This window comes from Atta colombica, unplaced genomic scaffold, assembly GCF_001594045.1.
Source record: "Atta colombica isolate Treedump-2 unplaced genomic scaffold, Acol1.0 scaffold89, whole genome shotgun sequence".
NCBI classification, from domain to species: domain Eukaryota; kingdom Metazoa; phylum Arthropoda; class Insecta; order Hymenoptera; family Formicidae; genus Atta; species Atta colombica.
In genome coordinates this window covers 1,508,000-1,530,357 of record NW_017259582.1, presented here as the reverse complement: position 1 = coordinate 1,530,357, position 22,358 = coordinate 1,508,000, and the positions used below count along the sequence as shown (strand labels likewise).

The 22,358-nt window shown below is 30.1% G+C and overlaps 2 protein-coding genes across 3 annotated transcripts in view; both read left to right on the top strand.

The window, feature by feature from the left end:
* LOC108693252 (nuclear pore complex protein Nup98-Nup96) overlaps positions 1-4,759 on the top strand; it is a 43,935-nt gene extending 39,176 nt beyond the window's left edge. For both annotated transcript variants that reach the window (XM_018202103.1, XM_018202104.1), the window contains exons 17-20: positions 2,210-2,521; positions 2,657-2,754; positions 3,539-3,788; positions 3,864-4,759. In XM_018202103.1, coding sequence (XP_018057592.1) covers positions 2,210-2,521; positions 2,657-2,754; positions 3,539-3,788; positions 3,864-4,056 — 853 coding nt within the window. In that variant the 3' untranslated portion in view covers positions 4,057-4,759. The remainder of the gene's footprint in view (positions 1-2,209; positions 2,522-2,656; positions 2,755-3,538; positions 3,789-3,863) is intronic.
* A 5,489-nt stretch (positions 4,760-10,248) lies between these two features.
* Positions 10,249-22,358, top strand: part of LOC108693258 (voltage-dependent calcium channel subunit alpha-2/delta-3) — a 137,862-nt gene continuing 125,752 nt past the window's right edge. Inside the window, exons 1-3 of the mRNA XM_018202115.1 lie at positions 10,249-10,397; positions 12,059-12,140; positions 13,184-13,294. Coding sequence (XP_018057604.1) covers positions 10,300-10,397; positions 12,059-12,140; positions 13,184-13,294 — 291 coding nt within the window. The 5' untranslated portion in view covers positions 10,249-10,299. The remainder of the gene's footprint in view (positions 10,398-12,058; positions 12,141-13,183; positions 13,295-22,358) is intronic.

Here is a 22,358-nt window from a genome sequence, read left to right as displayed (position 1 = left end):
CAAGAATAGAGGCCATCATTCAAGTTAATGGAGGATATATCGAATAATTGTACTCTACATGGTTCCCTCAAGTGCCATGTAAAAGGATTTTTTGTAATATTTAATTTTTCATTAAAAACATTTTGTTTAAAGAATTGTTCGATTTTTCCGGATTTTGATGACGTATCCTGTACTCTTTGAAAGTGGACACATTTTGACATGAATATAAAATATCTCTGTAAACTTTTCATTTTTTAATAACTATATCTTTTATATATTAAATATATTTTATATATTAAATAGTTTTATGTATAAGATAATGAGACGAATCAATTTGTGTAAAGAAAACACATAGTTGTTTATTTCAAATATTATTCATTTTGCATATTTTAAAACAATTATGTATGTTTTCTTTACACTAATTGATTTATCTCATTATTCTGTTCATAAAAATATTAAGTACGATTATAAAAAACAAGTAAGAATTAAAGCTTATAATGATTGAAGCTAGATTTTAGATGCTTAAATAATTTGCGTGTGAATTTATATATTATGTAATAATATGTAGTATTTGAACTGCGCGCCGAATTGGCTTATCGAACTTAGAAACGCAACTGAATTATAATAATATCACAAATTAACTTGACAAGCAATTTAATAATTTGATACTTAATCAGGCATCCTATTAGAGAGATGTTAATGTGCTGAAAATTTGTAAATAAACTTATTGCGAAAAATTAATTTATTACAAAAAACATTACCTCTGCTGGGAGTCGAACCCAAATTTCGGCGTTTCGTGCGAGCATTCTAAGAGTTTAGAGTCTTTAGACCACCAATGCCGAATACTAGAGATTCGGCCGTTCGATTCTCAGCCGAGGTTAATATTTTTTGCAATAAATTTATTTACAGATTTTCAGCATATTAACATCTCTCTAAATAGGGACCTGATTGAGCACAAATTAAATCGCTTGTCAATTTAATTTGCAATGAACAATATTATGAACTAAGAATGTATATGAATACATCAAATATGATAGAGAACGCTATTAACGGTCAAAGTTAGATGTTTCGAATAATACAATATATACCTATTCTTTATTAAATCAATTTATTTCAAATATGATTGTGCATCAATAACTTTCAATACAATCAGTCTAACGCTAATAATTTCCCCTAAATTAAATTAGAAAAATTATAAAGAACTTATTGCGAAAAATATTACCTCAGCCAGGGTTCGAACCTAGAGAGAAGTCCCAATGTGAGGAATAAATGCTCTCTCTTGCCCTTTCTTCTGGACGCCCATGCTTAAATATTTATATAACTTTCATAAAAGTAAACGTAAACATTTTTTTTTTAAACATCAGATATTAAAAAACTTAATTCCAGAAAATGTATGTATATTTATTAAGAAAAAGTTATAAGCAATAAAAGAAACATTAAAAAAGAAAGCCAGATATGTCTACAGTAGCATTGAATAGTTAATCATAAATATTCTTTTAACTATAATCAACATAATGAATTTCTTTTAAAAATTGAAATAAGTCCTAACAACATATTTAATTTTGATTGCAATGAAATCTCTTCAACACGTGACATCGTATCGTGGTTGTATTAAAATCAGTATACACACACAAATTGTTCTTTTTTTAAAACTTTAACACAAATTGTTCTTTTTTTAAAACTTTATCACAAATCTTCCAAAATTGTGACGATAGAGGAATTTGATAAATAGGATCATATTCATCGCCCAAAAAACTATTATACAAAAAACAATTTTCTTTGTTCAAAAAATAAAATTTTTTTTTTATTTAACAGTGTAATTAGTCTAAACGTATTTTTTTTATTTAGGAAGTACTAATTAACAGAACGTTTCTCAATCTTTATAAATAATCATTTTCAGTATGATAACACAATTTTTTTTTACACAGAGTGACAAAAAATATGGAACTAGTAAAATATTTCGAAAAAAAGGTATTGAAGAAAAAAATGTTTCATATAAAAGTAATAAGGTTTCAACAAATGTATTAAACGGCGATACTTATTTATTAAAATTGGCCTTCAGAACTCTTTCGTACTTACATTCAAGATCAAATAAGTATTATCGTTTAATGCATTTGTTAAAACCTACTTTTATATGAAATATTTTTTTCTCTTCAATGCCTTTTCGAGATATTTTTTAAGATCGGTTCCATATTTTCTCTGTATATTATATTTTATATTATCCTGATAGCTGGTTGATGCAACAAACACTCGTAACTTTGGGCTACACGCATCTCTCTGCGCATGTTGCCGCATTAACACATACAAACTTTGCAACACAATTGGAGGCACATGGACTTTGGCATTGGGCAATATTCGTAGTATTGCATCTACGAGATTCATCTAGGCGACGAATTGCTGTGCAGGACTTGCTGTTACGTCATATAGAAATAGACGATACTCCGGAATACGTGAAACGTGAGCAATTCTTGAAGGAAGAGCTTGGTATATCATTGGTTTGGATTTATCAAGCCAAAGCTATTAAAAGTAGCATCAATAAGAGGTATTTGACAATTATTCAGATTCATATACTTCGGATATTCATATATTTAAATTTAAAAAGAATGTAAAAAGATTATTACATTTGTTAATTAAATTAAACTCTAGGCATATTTAAAGAAAATTGACACTTTTGCAGGTATGGCGAAGCAGCTTGGTATTACATTCAGGCGGAACAATGGACCCAAGCCCATGAAATTATTATAGAGCATTTGGCAGCCGATGCTATAATAAATGGTATTGATTTCTTAATTTTTTCTTCTTTTTGTAGAAAATTATTAAAAAGCTTCAGGAGTCTTGGACAGCAAAATATTTTAAAATAAAATTTTAAAAATATTTAAAAAGTTGCTGCGTATCGAGCTGGGTATTAAATCATGCATTAGATGAATATAACCTAAATTTTCAAGGTCTGCTAGTTATCTTTAGAGTTAAAATGGAACCTTTTTATTTTGTATTGCATATTCTCGTAACATTTTCAAAATATTAATCGTAAACATTTTTCTAATTAGTGTTTTGGAAGAACTTAAGTTTTCAAAGTTTTGTGAATGTTGGGTGCTTGTATCGTGACTTTTTATCATTTCGGCAATTATATTAAGTATAATTAAATTCAATCCAACGATCAAAATAACTATTTATATAATAATCCTTGAATCAAGTGAATTTGTGAATGAATAATATTATTATATTTATTCTTTTTTTACAAGATGTTATGCATTGATCCAATAATTATAACCAATTTATGACCAGTATTTCGAAAAAATGACTCGACAATTGCTATGACAATACGTAATAAAAAGTAGAAAAAGGTTTCATTTAAAATACTCGAAACAATCTCCTTGAAAATTTTATTCAAGATCACATGGCAGTACCCATCTAATGCATTACTTGATATCCGTCAACTTTTCTATTTAATATTTTTCTTTCAAAAAAATTTTTATTTTCGAGATATCTTACCGTCTTAGGACTTTATAAACACTCTACATCAGTTATAAATAATTTTATTCAATATTTTATGTTGCAGAAAACTACGAATATTTGAAATCATTGTTAAGTTCACTAGTACCAACTGAATGTAGCGGCACAATTAGCGGATGGTCATATCAAGGACAGCTCTTGTGGGAATATATGGAAATAACCAGCGAGATTCAGAGTCTATTAAAGTCCACTCCTGACTACTGTGGACTAACTTATCAACTGGAAACGCTGAAGCCTCGATTAACGAACTTATGTCATAAAATTGATCAATTCCCGTGTTTAACTGCTAAACATAAGTATGACAAATACATATTATTGCAAGCTGTTACTTCTTTATACTGTGTGCTAAGGAATTTTTTCCATATTTCTAGATTATGCCAAGCTGAAATTGCAAAAAGAACTCTACATTTAGCTAGAAATATGCTATTGCTGCAGAAAAATGAACAGAGATCTGTCACGAAATTATTGGTCCGTCTGATATCTCAGTTACCATTACCGGAAGATTATGCACAACAAGAACTGCGACCCATCGTTAATATGCGTGTAACAGAAGTAATGCCATAATGCGAAATAATATATAAGTTAATTTATCGATCACATAGTTATGTAAAATTCTTTTATTAATGGACCTATTTTTTCTATACACGCCTGCAAGCTGTAATTTCATACAGAAAGCATAAAATTTTTTGAAGAACCCTTCAGTAATCCTGATACAGTATATACAAACAGCAGGTTGCGGTGCACTAATAAATTGCGTGATTCATATAGATAAAGATAAAGATGGAATTATAAATATTTAGCAAAAATATACATCAATATGTGATACTATTTAAGTCTTTCTTACATTTTTTATCGATTCAAAATTGTCTCGTGATTTAAGAATAACAGTATGAAGATATGTAATACGTAATCAAGTATAATCGATCGCGGTTGAGTGGAAACATTCTGTATTTTGCAGAGAAATATTTCTATCATATCGTGGTTCTTCCTTGTATAATTTATATTGTTACGTTTGAATAACAGACAAGTCAAATATTTTCTAAGATACACAGTTATACAGGTATATGAAAAGTAACTATGTATTACATGTGCGCTCATCATAATATGTATAATGTATATACTACTGTTTCCACATCGATTTTTTTCATCTTTTCGAATATTTCTTTTTGCATATTAACGAGAAGTTTAGATAAAAGAAACGAGTATAATTAGCGCGAGTATAAATTATTGCACGTAATGGACTTGTATTCTATATATTACGCCGCTAAGTTGGATATGAAAAAATGTATCTTGTGAAAACTTATTAATGTGCATAATAGATTTTTTCATTATTAAGGCTCCTGAGTAGTCACCATAGTCACATTGAATTTTGACGTTAATAACAAAAATTAATGTGTCATTTCTCGCTTCTCACATTACGATTCAATATGACTGTGGTGATTATTCAAGAACTTTAAAACATAAGATCTGTTCTTTATTTCTGCAATGTTTGGATTGGTGTATAAGGTGCAAGTTGAAGCGAAACATATATTTGTTTCATTTCAACTTATTGCGCTGTGTGCATCAATTCAAGTAGTGCTGGATAAAGAACAAACCTTTATCAAGGGAAAAAAAGAAATCAGTATACAAACACAAAAAAGAATAAAATATGTATATGTGTAAGAAATATTTGTAAAAATAAAATTAAATTTTCACTCTTTTAAAGTTGAAATAAATAAATAAGATATTTACATGATTTCTGTGCATTACAAACGAAAAATTAAATGAATTCAAATATAAATAAATATACAAATTTTGTCTTTTACATCTAATTTTTTCAACGATTTACTACTTAAAAATTTTTCTGCATGTTTCTTTAGTTTGCAATCTTGTAACTTTTTATAAAATTTATAATTCAATAGTATAGAGATTTATAAAATATACAGCTAGGCAGTACATGACGCAACCTTTTCGTGAAATTAGAAAAAAGCTAAGTCATACTACCCGCAGTTTTGCATAAAGGCTAGCCTTTTTGCAAAAAAACTAATTTCGTAAAAAGATACATGCACATCTTTATATTAGAGAAATAAATAAAATTTTCAATTTTATTTATTTCTCTAATATAAAGATTATTGAATTTATTGAATATTGAATTTATAAACGCGGATTTTTTTTATTGAAAATCATTTTCGTAAAAAACATTTGACTTTCATTCTTTAGGGTCTCTTTCATCAACCTCGGTTAAGTTAACATCCGCGATTACATAAGGTTTATTTAAGGCTCAGTTCCACAATTCATTGTTGATTAACTCTTAACCGAGTTTCAACTTCTTTATTATCTCTTTCCAATTCTAGAATTGAAAAGATAATGAATAATCACAAGTAATTATGCCAATAAGAGCCAACACATGCTGTTGATGTGCATGTATTTATTCAGTTATATATAAAAGATTAATTACGCAAACGTTTCGATCCTTTGTTTAGGATCATCTTCAAATTAATGCTTTCATCGCGAATGTCAAGAATTAAGAATTAAAACTAGAATTACAATTAAGTTGCTTTTTCATATTACATAGTTCCTCTAGATTATCAATGCGTCAAGCCATAATGCGTTTCTTCGTCCAACATATAGATATATGTATATATCCATAAAATTGATAGATTAACTAAATAATAAATTAATTACATACATAAGTAAATAAAGTACAGGTTATATTTTTAACAAACTTATATGTTAAGCTATGTTAAACTGTGGTTGCCCATTCGACGTGTGGATCTCGTGTGAGGATACGATAAATAATCGATGTTTTTCGTGCGAAATAATTGTGGAGAGGGAGAAAATCTTATGTTGTAAGTAATATATCTGAGTAATCTAAAACAGATCAGTATCATTTTTTAAAATTTAATTTTTTTGTTGTTTTATATAGATCATTTCGAATATAAGCCGTCTTTGTAAAATACTCTTTTCATTCAAAATCTTTACCTCCTTCCAATCAAATTCGTGTATTGAATCCAATTTATCCGTTATAACCGAATGTTGTTGGGTATTCCAATTGATTTGGTTCTTTATGTTCTTTTATTCGTGTTTTTAACATTCTACTCGTTTGGCCTACGTATGATGCGTCACAATCTTTACATTCAATTTTGTACACTACATTCGTATGTGACCATTTAGATAGTTTATCTTTTATTACGGCTTGACGCATTAATAATCTGTAGGAATTATATAATATGAAAAAGCGACTTAATTGTAACTGTAGTTTTAATTCTTAATTCTTGACATTCGCGACGAAAGCCTTAATTTTGAATAGCATTGAAGATGATCCTAAACAAAAGATCGAAACGTTTGCGTAATTAATCTTTTATATATACTTGAAATACATACACAAACAACATAAGTCGGCTCTTATTGGCATGATTACTTGTGATGATTTTATTCGCTAAAGTCTAGATCTCATATTATAGAGAAACATATTATAGAGAAACAAAGAATGAAACACGAAATGACTCTTGCATCGATTTGTGCTTCTACTGGAAAGCTCCCTAAATCGTGTCTAAGGTCCAGTTTCACAACTCATACATGATTAACTTTTAACTGAGGTTTAACTTGTTTCTCATCTTTTTTCAATTCTAAAATTGGAAAGACAAACAATAGAAAGAGACAATGAATAAAATAAAATAAAATTGGAAAGAGACAATGAATAAGTTGATCCTCAGTTATGAGTTAACTGTCAGTTGGACCTAAGGCTCGTTTCTACCAATATTTAATTTTAATCTCTTTAACTAGCTCTTCATCTTTTTCCAGTTCTGATAATTAGAAAAAGATAAAGAGTAAGAACTGAGATTAAAGTTAATTTACATTGGTAGAAACGAGCTTAAATGAGCCTCATGTAATCGTCGATTAACTTAACTCAGAGAGATAACTGAAGTTAGTGAAAGAGACTCTTATGCTTGTATTTATAGTTAGGCCTTATTTAAGAAAGCTAATACAAAGTCTGACTATGAACATGGGCATTAGTCAATCTAGAAAGCTTTCCAGCAGAGGCATAAATCGACACAAGAGTCATTCTGTCTTTGTTTCTTACTGAACAAGGATAGAACTTGACTCTTGTATCTCTTACTAAAAAGCTCCCTTAGATTTTATGCGAATCCAAAGGTGCGTTTAACTTTGACACTTAGGCTCAGTTTCACAACTCACGTTAACTCTTAACGTTACATCTTACGTTGAGGTTCATATACAACATATTTCTCATCTCTTTCCAATTCTAGAATTCTAATAGGTTTCAAGCCAATTGAGATCAATACAGTGATTTAATCAAGAAAGTATTGAATCAGGAATAAGGAATTAGAAATAAGAATAAAAATTTCAACCTATCAGAAATCGGATATACCGAAAAACATGGTTTCTAATAAGGAATTATTATTCCTTATTCCTTCTATTGTGACTGCACCATGATGTTTATGAGACTCCGCACAATAAAAGGAACAGAGAATAGAGAACAAAGAATAAGAATTTCAACCTATCAGAAACTGTGTATTCCATAATACATGATTTCTGATAGGTTGAAATTCTTATTCTTTGTTCTCTATTCTCTGTTCCTTTTATTGTGCGGAGTCTCATAAACATCATGGTGCAGTCACAATAGAAGGAATAAGGAATAATAATTCCTTATTAGAAACCATGTTTTTCGGTATATCCGATTTCTGATAGGTTGAAATTTTTATTCTTATTTCTTCCCTATTCCTTTTATTGTACAAAGCCCCTATTGCTTCTCGACGCCATATTGGTCCGCCATATTGGATTTTTCAAAAGGTCACGTTCATTTTTGTTGCGCTGATTTTTGAGCACGTAGGTAATCTGGTTGATGTGAAACGTCCTATATACTAATTGTGATTTATTTTGCAGAAATCATTTTTAATATATATTTTCTAAAAATCGTCATATAAACTCTTAAACAATCTTCATACAATTATATAATCTTCAATAATTCTATATAGTCAATAATTTTATATAGTCTCTTTAATGAGAAGAAAGATTTCTCCTTCGCACGCATGACGCCGTCCTGTGCTTGGACAAATGTAATGCGACGTTACCCTATTCTCATCATAGCTCTCGCTGTCTTTATGTAAGATATAGATATATGTTAAATCAATGATACTGGACTTGCGCTGCGTTATACCCCCGTAACGTAGCGTAAGGCCGAGACCGCGTCTCCCCACTCCCTAACCTCGTCCTCCGGGGAACGGCACCGTGCCTTCTCCACCTTCCATTGCTTTTATCCCCCGTCTACCCTCGCGCGCTTCGTATCCACCACTGCTGCCATCACTACTACTATTACTCGTCTTTCTGGCGACGTACTCCCCCTCTCTCACCCCATTGCCACCCCACGCAAAGCTCCGCTCTGCGGAGCAAGCCCTGTGATCCACCTAGTCGAGCCAAGGACGAGCCCAACGAACTTCGACGAAGCTGATGTCGCGGTCGCCGCCGCTATGGAGCGCTCCACCTTCGTTGGCCCCTGCCCCTCCGTGGAAAGAGCGGTAGAGAGAGAAATGACTCACTTCCTCCCTCACCTCTCAAAATAACGTACTACCAAAATCACGAACTGATCGTAGATGTAGTAAGGGGTAATGCGCGCGCGCCGAGTCATGGTTCGGAGGGGTAGCGACGGCGACCAGAGAGCAGCAGCAGAGATAGCGGCGCGAAGCTACCATCGCGCTGTTCTTGCGTAATTTTCCGCATCGTACTCCAACCAAGCGACGAGATCAGAAGTTCGTCACGCCGTTTCCCGCTTGGAAAAGCAGTATTGTCGCGAGGGAGAGCGTGATTTGTTCTCTCACTTTCCCTCGTTCCAGCCATTATTGCTTGTTTCTTTTCAAATCTTTTTGCACGCATTGCTTTAGAAGAGCTTTTTTTTCGACTCCTTAAGTGCTATTTCGTTCCATTTTATTTCCTCTTCCCTAATCCACTTTTGCCTTCTTCTTTCTTTATTCTCATTCTCATCGATACTTCTCATTCTTTTCACGTCTTTGCGCCTTACGATGTGAATCCTTGTAGAGAAATCGTGCGACAACGTGGGGCAATCGAAGGGAATCCGTAGGGACCGACAGTGTGAGTAAATCGCGTAAGAAGAACGACGAAGGCGCGATACAAAAGAATTATGCTATCCTCGCTTTGCGCGATGAGATCATGTGGTCGCGCTCAGCTCCGGAAAAGGCAGTGACATTTCGAGCGCACGTTCCGGAACAGTACATGCAGCCCGGAACGCCGCCGTCTATTATCTTCTCTCGCCCGCTATTGAAATGATCGCTATTGATTTGATCGAACTAGTAACCGGATTTGCTCTGATACTTGTGGCACGAACCGTCGCCGTTCGTGAAGTAACAAACGCGACGGAGATGAAGGGGTGGTCTCGTCTCTTTGCGTGATCCGATTTCGTGACCTTGTACATCACTTGTACTAGAGTGCGCGCGCGCTCGCGCGCAAGCGAGCGCGGGTAGCGGACAGAGGGTTAGTGAGTTGGCGATATAGTGTACGTGGTAGTAGATGTGCTCGAGATCGGTTTGCAAGAGAAACGGGAGGTGGAAGAGATCCTAGAAAGGTGATGACCTATGAACGATGCGCGAGGGTCATTAAATCGACGGGTGCCGAACCGACTCGTCCCTGGTCCTCGGCTCGACGATCGATTGTCAATCACGCGAAATTATCGTGGAGACTTACCACAGGAGACTTTTTGCCACGCACTGAGAACACAGCGAGGGTGACAGAGAAGGAGAAGAAGAAAGAGAAAGAAAGGATTTTGAGAAATAATTGTCTAGAATCATTGAAATAATGTTCTTGCGTATCGACAGGCTGTTACGTTTTGGACTACTGTTTCTGTTATGGATAGGCTCGAGTTGTCAACAAGAGGAGGACATACCTCACAACGAGTAAGTGTCGCACAAGTGCGACGTACGTAGTTAAGTATGAAATTGCCCCGAGTCGTGCATCGTTGGATATCGATGGCGCATGAGAAATCTGAAAGAAGTTGGCTGGAAGCATTGGAAAGGATGGAAAGAGGGAGTCAGGTGATAAGGGTGGTGGTAGTGAGGTAGATGTGCGAGCGATTGGACGGATGGGGTGCATAAAGCTCGACGAGCAAAACTCGATAGAGAGCAGAAGGAATGCGAGAGTGAAGGGGTGAAAGAGGACGAGAACGAGCATGCGGTAGGATGGGGAAGTAAAGAAATGCGCAAGAGAGGGAAGGAGGGTGAGAAAAAGAAAGAAAGTGAAGAAGGTAGAGATAGGAGAGAAGTCGTCAGGGTGTGAACGATATGAGAAGGGCGATATACAGGAAAATTCACCAATCAAAATATCATACGAGAAAGTTTTCGAAAAATTAAATAAAAAACTTTGTGTGTACATTTTTATTGCAAGCAATAATTTTTGAAATATGAATTTAAATATAGCTAATTACAGATTTATATTTGTCCATAAATGCGTGCGATAGTTTAGTAAGCGTTTAAACATAGTCCGTCTAAAACATATAGCCTGTAAATGACCATATTTAAGTCCTTGTTATTTCACAAACTATTACTTAAAATAAAAATTTACAAATAACATTTTTATTGAATAACATTTTTATTTAATTTGTCGAATACTTTCTTACTATGGTGTCTTAATTCACAAATTTCGGGACATCCTGTATAGTTAAGAATAATGGATGGCACTTAAAAAAAATGAAAAAGCATACAGAAAAAGAATATAGAATACAGAAAAAGAATAAAAGAATATAAAAGTCTGAGAGAAAGATATACAGTAAAACTTCCCTAACTTCAGTATTCTGTTGAAACTTCTTCATTCTCCATCCTCATACGTACATGACGTATATAAAAATTTTTAGAGTTAAAATAGGTTATGTTGTGTTGGCATCTGTGCAAATGTTCTCACTCTATATGTAATATATATTATTTCTTTTTAATGCTTCGTCTCTAATATAAGAATGGGGAGAACCTAACTTCTCATAACCCCACGTAGTAGATGTGGAAATTTCACTGTATAAAGTTCCAAAAAAAGAAGAGGTGATTATGAAAGAGAAACAGAATTATATTATACATATTATGTGAAAGAATTCCGATTTAGCAAAAAGAAGCTTAGAAAGGATTGACAGTTTGATTTTTTTAAATATAAAGCTTTTTGAAATTAAAAACAATTTTTCGAAAATAGTTACAATTCGTAATTGCTCATTAAAATACGATAAGAGTTACAAGTGTACTTAATATGTCTGTCTGTCTGTCTCTCTCTCTCTCTCTCTCTCTCTCTCTCTCTCTCTCTCTCTCAAATAAATTTTACAAAATTGTCATGCTATGAGGATTTCTTCATGTATTATAATTTTAATAAATATAGAAATGTAAAAACACATTACATTTATGACCAATTATTTCTGTATGATCTAACATAAAACAATTATTATAAGATAACGCAACAAATTTTACTTAATATTTTATTTATTGTTATATAATAAATATAATATTTTATATTTATTGTTATTGTAAATAATTTTTTCAGTCGTTGCTGTGTATATCTATATGTACTTATATAATTATTGCAGAGTGAAAAACTGGGCTTTAAAGTTTGGCGTGGATCTATGGGAGTTTGGTAAACAAGTAACCAAAATGAGCGAAATACAAAGAGTAAGAAAACATATTTAATATATTAATATATATTTAGCTATAACCAATGGTTCGCTAAAGTAAATACAAATATATTGTATTTACTTTATTTAGCGAACCATTAAGGCTAAGTCCACAATCTTGCTTTAAAAAATAAGCCGTAAGTTGTAAGTTGTAAGTGATGATATATTGGCCACAGAACTTATGTTTTTAGGCTGTAAGAATTTTTGCTCAATTCGCTTAAGTCTAACGATTAAAGTATAAAGCCATCACAAAAAGTTTAAAGATGAAAATTGTTGTCACTTAATTTTTTTCGACTTATGACTTAAGCCAACTTATAAGGCTTCTTAAAACAAGATTGTGGACCGAGAATTAACAGAGGCATCGTAAACCAAGATTCTATATTATAAAAAGAAATTCTATTTATAAGTTTTTTAAAATTATTTTCTAAAATGCCTATGAGCATCAAATTATTAAATTTGCTAAGCAATTTAAGGGAATCCTAAAGCAATTACTTTTTTCTTTTATAAATTCAAAAATTCTTTTCCAGGATTAAAGTATACACATTAATACGTATCTGAGGTGGAATTTATGCCAAGAACGACAAAAAATTTCAAAATTAAACTCTTAAGAAAATTTTTTGTTTTCGTAAAATTTTACCTCACAGATACGTATACTTTAATGCGAATACTTTAATCCTAGAAAAGGATTTTCGAATCTAAAAGAGGAAAAAAATAATTGTTATACAAAAATTACGATTTAGTCGGTAATACAAATGGCCTTAGGATTCCCTTAATTTATCATAGTTCTGTTAGTATAGTATTACAAGATCAAAAATCAATTTCGGCGCGTAGTTTGGCAGAATTTGATACGTAATATATATATTTACAACGAATTATTTAAACACTAAGATCCAGCTTCGATCATTATGAACTCTATTTCCTATTATTTGCGTGTTCACATGAACAATCCAACAAGATTCTTATTGTTTTAAAATTATCTTTTTAATAAAAATCTAGTAATTTTCCCGCTCATATACTGATTTTTATTACTTTATTACTTAGAAATATCACGAAGTAGAGGCCAACGTCATAAAAAGGGATGGTCTTGTCCTTGTTCGGGAAATGGCCATGGAAGTGAAAAATATGATAGACTTCAAAATGAATGCTGTAATGGTATGTCAACACATTTTTTCACTTTTAGTGCAATATTTTAGTACTTCAAATTATTCGTTAGATTAAAAAGATTCATGATAGACAGAATGTCCTAAAATGACCAAATATTTGATGGGCAGATAGAGCGGATTAAACTAAGTCGAAAAGTCGTGTACATTTTGTAATTTTCGCAATAATTAAGAGAGTACAAGATATTAACTATTAAAAATTGTCGAACTTTACTTTAGAAAAATTGCAAAAGACAAAAATTGTTTATTTTCTTTTCATCGAACTCTAAAATTTTTTTCAGAATTGTTTAATACTTAGAAAAAATTCTTAGAGCTCTATGAAAAAAAAAACAAACAATTTTTGCAGTTTTTCCATAAAGTTGATAATATTTGAGTAAAAAATTATTGAAGACCAATTTTTGACAATTTTTAATAATTAATATCTTGTTAATTATTGCGAAAATTACAAAATGATAAAGAACTTTTCAACTCAGTTTCTTCATTCTACTTGCCCATAAAATATTTAGTGATTATTTTGGGACAGCCTAGGACAAGAATATATCGATGAGAAATAAACAGTATTATTTGTTTATGAAGATTGTTTAATTTACTCTTTAATAAGTTAATAAATAAATATTTATAACTTAATTATTTAATAAATTATAAATAAATATTCTTTGCGAATCATTCTCTTTGTATGAAATTTTATCGATATAAATAGACAATGAAATAAATGTTAAATCAATATAAATAGATGGAAATAGATATAAAATAGAGATTATTTAAAATGTTTATAAATAAATATTCTTTGCGAATCATTCTCTTTGTATGAAATTTTATCGATATAAATAGACAATGAAATAAATGTTAAATCAATATAAATAGATGGAAATAGATATAAAATAGAGATTATTTAAAATGTTTGCAAATGCAATTTTAATCTCAATCTTTATTTAAAATATTAAAATCTGAATATCCGACATAATAACTTTTTCAACGTTTTCGATAAAGAAATATAATATAATATACATATGTTTACTATTCATTAATTTTGAAAATCTTACATTAAAACAAAATTTTACTTTTTTAAATCGCAGTTTTTTTAGAATTATTTGGATAGGCAAATATTAAAAATTTAACACATATGAATGAAAAACGTCATATTTATTATTATTAATAATATGTAATAAGTATCTTTAGAAATATTTAGACAATTTATCATGAAAAATATATAATAATAATATACTCAGCTTTAGAAGGCTACCCAAGTTCAATTTCGAGTTTTACAAATGCATAATACTAATTAAATGTAACAAATTCATAAATAGTCTTCGAAATATTCAAATTTTATTTCTTCAGCTTAATTAATGTTTTTTAAGATTTTGGTGTGAAAAAATAGTTATACCAGAATGAGAACTTTTGTTAATTGAGTAATTTCATGTTAATATTGAGAAATTGTGTTTACTAATATTATTAAAATATTATTACTATAAAGAAAAAAACAAAAAATGAAAAATCTAATTTTTTAATATATTTTATTACATTATCAATATTTTAAATAAAACAAAAGATAAAATTTAATATTATTTTTAATTATTTGTGCTGTTTGATTAAAAATTTATGTAAAAACATTACTTTACATTTACTTTTTTATTTCATAAAATTCGCGTTAAAATCTTTGCTAATCTTCACAAATTAATTTTTAGTATATGATACCTTTATTATTGTAGAACCCCCCACCCCTCGCCCCCCCCCACGTAAATGAGAATAAATTGAAATGAATAAAAATGAATTCATTTCAATGTTTCCGAATTCGCGTTTCTGATTTTTCGAATCTATTTCAATCTATGAATACATTTGATTTCAACATGATGAATAACTCTTTCGTATTTTAATTTACATTTCAATCAAAAAATAATATAATATGGACATGAATCCAAATTCATCATGATGAATAGCATATTTCGCCTTTTAATTTATTTCAATTAAAAAATAATGTAATATGAACATAAATCATCCAAATTCAATATGATGAATAGCACATTTCATATTTTTACCCGTTTGAGTTCAAAAATACTTATGTCGTAAATAAGTTAGCCATGAATACATCCCAATTCAAAATTATGAATAAGAACAGTCTCATTTGAATTCACTTAATTAAAAAAAAATTTCAACATAGCTAATTTGTAAGTGAATACAATACAGTTCAAAATTGTGAAAATACGCATTTTTGTTTAAATAAAAAAGTTATCACAGAAATATATAAGCTTTGAATTTATATCCGAAGTATTGAACAGTATTGAACAAGAATATTCCTGTTTCGATCGAAATGAATATAAAAATACTTTTTTATTTATAAAGAAAAAATTATAAATGTTCATGAAGAGAAATAAATTTATATACTCAGATATCAATACATTTCAATTCATTTCAATCTAGCTCCGAGCTCTAAAGCACGAATTTGGATAAATTACAATTAATTGCAATTTTCAATTCATTTCAATCTAGCTCCGAGCTCTAAAGCACGAACTTGGATAAATTACAATTAATTGCAATTTTTAATTCATTTCGTTCTCGTTTACTGGAAAATTAAAAGATTTGAGTGTGTTTAATAATCATCATACTTTGCTAATTTCTACGAGTTATTTTAAGTGGTAGATTCAAGTTTTTCATAGTTAACCTTTCAGTAATAGAATTCAATAAATTTATTTAAAATAAAAAATATAAAATAGGTTCCAGAAACTTATTTAAAATTTAAACTCGTAGGAATCGGTAAAAACTGACTTATATGAAATGACTTAATGAAAAGTATAAAATGAAAATAGATCTCAAAAACTTATTTAAAATATAAAATAGGAAACAAACATGATATTCAGCGATCTTTGAATATCCTTGGATCCTGGAATTATACTGGAATTTTAAGTATTCTGAAAAATTCTTCAAATCTCTGAAATTTCAGGACTGGTCTGAAATTTATCTTTTATTCTAAAAAAAATCAGCATGGAAAAAAGAAATAAAAAAAGAAAAGTCCTTCTTGAATATAAGTCCTTCTTTAAAAATGCAATAAATTACTAATAAAAAACTTAGAATTTTAATGTCTGAAATAGAACGTAATAGAAAAATCATTTATGTTGATGACGTATTTGTTTTATATTATTTATAAAGCAATAAGTAATTGTTCCAAATTTGTTAATTGTTTTTAATTCATTCGTATAGAATCCTAACTTGAATACAAAATATAATATCGCGCGAATCGATGAAAATTAATTAAATAATAGAAATTGAAGGGATAAATCAAAAATGCAAAAATCAAAATTATTACCTGAAATTTTCTGGAATTATCCTTGAATTAACTAGCCAGATTTTACTGGACATGATGATATATATATATATATATATATATATATATATATATATGTGTGTGTGTGTGTGTGTATTTTAAATAAACATTCTAATACAAAAAATAGTTTTGATTTTGTTTATTTAAAACATTTCAGTTTTTACGTAATAGTTATAGCTATTATAGTGTCAAATACAAGGAATGAAAAGTTATTTTTTAAAAGTAACAAGTTACAGTTATTGAGTAGAAATAAATAAGTTATCGTTATTAGTTACCAATTTTTAAAAATAACGTTATATTAAGGGAAATTTATTACATCTAACCATTACATCTAACGGGAAAAACGCCACGAACTTTTTCCCATACTTAATAGTTACCGTTAAGAAAATAATTTTTCGTTACTTTTCCGTTACTTTTTTAAAATCGACGATCACTAATCACAGCGGATCTAGGGACTTTCTAATCTCAAGCGCTATGCACTGTCAAAAATTGTTGTATAAAATTACAACTATTATAATGAGTGTGTAATTTTGATATCCATTATAATAATTGTAAACTTCTATGCGTTTGTAAATTTGCAATATGCAAATAAAAATAATTTCTTGGTTTGTAACTAAGCAAATGGAAGTACAATTATAATGTGTAGGAATGATAATATAACAATACATTTTGAAATTATATATTGGGAGTACAAATTAGTTCGGTCCATTTCCCTAAAAATAGCTCCAGCTGTTGTGAATGGTTCATAGTGACAGCTGATTTTGGCGGTTTCAGAGAGATTAAATATCTCCTAATAATATTCAGTTTATATCGCTTTGAGTTTCACACAAAAACCTTGATTTTTACTGTGTTTGAAATGTCGAATTTTGTGTTAACCAAGCAGCATTTGCGGTAGGTTTTGATTTTCTGCTTTCATTGGAAGTGCGGCCCATCGAATGCTTGTCGAAGTTTATGGTGACACTGCTCCAACTGATAAATCATGTAAGGAATGGTTTCGACGTTTCATGGAGATTTTAGCATTGAAGACAAGCCTCGCTCTGGACAGCCAAAAAAATTCGAAGACAAAGAATTAGAGGCATTACTCGAAGAAGATCAGAGTCAAACGCAAGAGGAGCTTGTAGAATCATTGGGGGTAACTCAACAAGCCGTTTCTATACGATTAAGAGCCATGAGAATGATTCAAAAACAAGAAAATTGAGTGCCTATGAACTAAAACCGAGAGACGTTGAAAGGCGATTTTTCACTTACGAATAGCTGATTTAAAGACAACAGAGAAAGTTTTTTGCATCGGATTGACTGGAGATGAGAAGTAGATATTCTACGACAACCCCAAGAAGAAAAAATACTACGCTAAGCCTGGTCAATCGTTGCCATCGACCTCAACATCAACATCACGGCCGTACATTCATGATTCGAAGATCATGCTCTGTATGTGATGGGACCAAAAAGGTTGTTTGCTATGAGTTGCTGAAACCTGACGATTCTATTACGAGCGATCGGTATCGGCTACAATTGATTCGTTTGAGCCGTGCATTGCAAGAAAAATGGCCGGAATACGAACAAAGACATGATATAGTTATTTTTCTTCATGACAACGCTCGACCTAATGTCGCTAAAGTCGTAAAAAAATATTTGGAAACGCTCAAATGAGATGTTTTACCGCACGTATTCTCCGGACATTGCTCCTTCTGATTACTGATTGTTCCGAAGGATGCAACAAGTCACCGGTTCACTTCTTTCGCAGAAATCGAAAATTGCCTGAGAGATGGGAAAAAATAGTAGGCAGCGATGGACAATACTTTAATTGACAATACTTTAATCTGTTCATTCATTTTGTTTTGAAATAAATCCACAAAAAAACGGACTGAACTAATTTGTACTCCCAATATTATTATACATTTAACAGCAATACGCGAAAAATTACTGTTATATTATGTGTTATTACTAAAATTTGAATAATTACAGAAAATATCTTGCTATTTACATATTTTTCCATATAAAATAAGATATATTTACACAATAAAAACAAATGTACATAATTTTTGTGGAATTGCATGATTTTTTTATATTTACAGGATTAATCATATAATTTTTTACATCTATTAATTTACGAATTTTTTTTACAGTTTGAGTAGTTTGTGTCGTATCGTGTCCACTCGTGTGCAAAGTAACAATAAAAGTAATTGTAAAATTTTTTATCGTTACTAAAAAAAATGTAACTTTATTACCGTTACAATTACTAAAGAAAAAAAGTAACGGATATAAGTCCTTCTTTAAAGATGCAAAAAGTTACCAGTAAAGTTATCAAAAAAGTAACTGTAATTACTTGTAATTGTAATTTCGTTACAAGTACGAGTTATTTCTATTTCCTGGTTAAATAACAAAATAATTATTAGTATTATACATTATTAAAACATATATATGTAAAGTTTTTTACTTCAATAGCGCTTGGTAAAATAATTGATATGACTTATTTGAAATAAAAAATATAACGCAAACTATATAAAAAAAATATATATATAAAAAAATATATATAAAAATATATATAAAAAAAAAAGATTAGTAATTTAGCTCAATAAATAAAATTTAGTATATTTATTGTTAATAAGAAAACAAGAATTAATGTTTCGAGACCACAGGTCCTTCAACAATAATTTAACATACATTAAATAAAGTCTAAATTTATTATCAATACATAATCTAAATCAATTATCAATTATCAATTGGAATTAACAATGATGATCCATCGAACATATGATTACAATTTCTTTTAAACTTGTTCAATAAAGATAGATAATGTTATACATACAGAATTTAATTTTGAATTTGAATGTTATCTCTGTAAAATTGTTAAATGTGAAATGAAATTGTCATTCTGTCCAGTGTTTTAATCATTGGTCAATCAAATTTTCATTGTTAAGCGAACATAAGTTGACAAAACGGAAATATAAAATTATATATAGCAAAAACGAAGAAAAGTATAATGAAATATAAAATAAGTTTCAAAATCTCATTTAAAATATAAATTCGCAAATATTATATATATGTATATATATACACATATATATATATATATATATATATATATACAGGGTGTCTCATAAGATAGGTACGAACCACATTGGGGGTGGAGATGGGATGGATCAAAGAGAACAAAAAATTCTTATACTATTATACTTATACTATTTTGAGATACTCGCTATAGTTTTCGAATTAGAAAAGGAAATGTCTAAGCCAATATGCGATTAAGCCGCGCCGCGCGAATTCGTAGGACGGCCCTCGACCGGCGGCGGCGGCGGCGCGCAGGGAGAGGGAAGTAGCGCTTCGTTGCCTAGCACAGCCTGGCATGGCGGTTCTATGTGTTTCGCCGTATCGCGCCTACATTATCCAAAAATGTTATTTTAGCTTTTCCTTATACATTTCTTATCATTATAAATCGCGTTATTTAGCACGATTAAATACATTTTAACACAATTATAGATATGTTAAGCGATGTAATTAATTAGAAAATTACGCAAAGCATATGTTGATCGTCGCGATTCCTTTCCGCTTGCTTATTATACGATGTTTCTATTTAATTACGCTTCGAGACACATTTCGTCGCGTCGTTTTATGCTACATTTAGTCAGAGTTTTATTTTTTGACATGTTAATGCATGTACACTGAAATTATAGTATAAGCTCGCGTAAATAGTCGCTACATTGTAAATCCAGATATATTATTTCATGTACAATGACGCATTTGACTGAGGTTTTTTTTTCACATGTTTCTTACGGTTTAACAAGTTTAATTGTACATCATTAGAAACGTTCTTAAATTTTATTAATGTTCACTGATGAATAACATTTAAATTTTCTGTCACTAAAAAGATTATTTATGTATACGTTAATGAGATGTTTAAGTTTGTAGTAACTGAAAACTGAAATGTATTGAAAAATACTAATTGAAAATTGAGTGTTTTTTTGTTTATTTTCATTAAACTATCCAACAAATTTAATGCCCATATTCATTACATTAAAAAAAATCTATAACTTACAAGGAAAGGGACCCAACTGCTGCTCTCCGATTTTAATGAGTATGTTATAGATAATAAATAATTTTTTATAATAAAAGTATTTAATCGTAATAACGCGATAATGATAAGAAATTTATAATTTATAATGATAAGAAATATATAAGAAAAACTTCAGCTAAAATAATATTTGAATAATGTAGGCGCGATGCGGCGAAACACATAGAACTGCCATGCCAGGATGTGCTAGGCAACGAAGCGCTACTTCCCTCTCCCTGTGCGCCGCCGCCGCCGCCGCTCGAGGGCCGTCCTACGAATTCGCGCGGCGCGGCTTAATCGCATATTGGCTTAGACATTTCCTTTTCTAATTCGAAAATTATAGCGAGTATCTCAAAATAGTATAAAAATTGTTTGTTCCCTTTGATTCATTCTCCACCCCCAATGTGGCTCGTACCCATCTTATGAGACACCCTGTATATATACACATATATAATATCAAATTTAAAACATAAATTAGATTGGTAAAGAACTAATATGATTTATTCAAAAAATTAAATAAGAAATAAGTCAGAAGAAGTTATTTAATAAATACTAAACACAATTAATGAAATAAATAAATCTCAATATTAAACAATAACAATAAAAAATAATAAAAATTCAGATGAGGCTAATGAGACAGCTCATACGCTGTTGTAGATGCGAAGTTTATTTAACGTTTTGGCTCATCAGCAATTACAAATTCAAAATTCATCCATTGAGAGCAAGTCACTTGCAGATTGGCAAAAATGCAACATTCATTACACTGCATCAAATTTAATCTTGTGAAACAAGAAAAATATCAAATAATATAATCAAATGACTCACTTCAATGGGAAACGAAAAAAATTGAGCTTAGAAATAACACACAATAATAATTCATAATAAAAATAATTCACAATTATACTATTAGTTAAAAAAGTTACACTGTATATTAAACTAGTCGCCATTCTCTTTACTCTCTTCTCCGACCTCTCGTATTTCTCGTGGCGGAAATTAAATTTTTGGATTTTGGAAAATGTGACCGGCTTTAAACACGCATACAATAATAAATATATTATATCTGGAAACGATAGTGGCTTGGCGTATTTTTGATCGCATAAGCGGCTTTTTGGTCCTCTGACTGAAGTTGCCGCCATTATTACCATTACCAGTGGCGAGGTATCAATCTGTTAAACTGTTAAATCATTTAATTAATCAGTTAAACTGCGAGACCAAAAGAAGGAAAAATTTTGATAAACTTGCAGCGATACAGCAAGTTAACCAAGAAATGTAAGTATATATTTATTTATACAAACTTACCTTTTTAAAAAAAGATAAAAAAAGCACTAAGCGTGCGTGCTTTTCGTAAAGAATCATTCAAGAAAAATAAAAATATAATACTTAAAAAATGTAATATTTAGAAAAATAACATATTAATAATAATATATTAATAATAAGGAAAATTAAAATCATATTAAAAAATATATTTAGAAAAAATTAGAAAAATAGTATTCCCAATGAGAATTAAAGTATCTAGCGAATGTATATATGCAATTGAGTTATAGAGTGTAATTTATGAACATTGTGAATACTACTAAGTTTAAGTCTGAGAAAAATAAATTTAGATTTGTAAACATGCGTTATGAAAGAGAAATAAATAATAAACTTTATTCAATATAAAGTTCAGATTAAATTTATTATTACTTT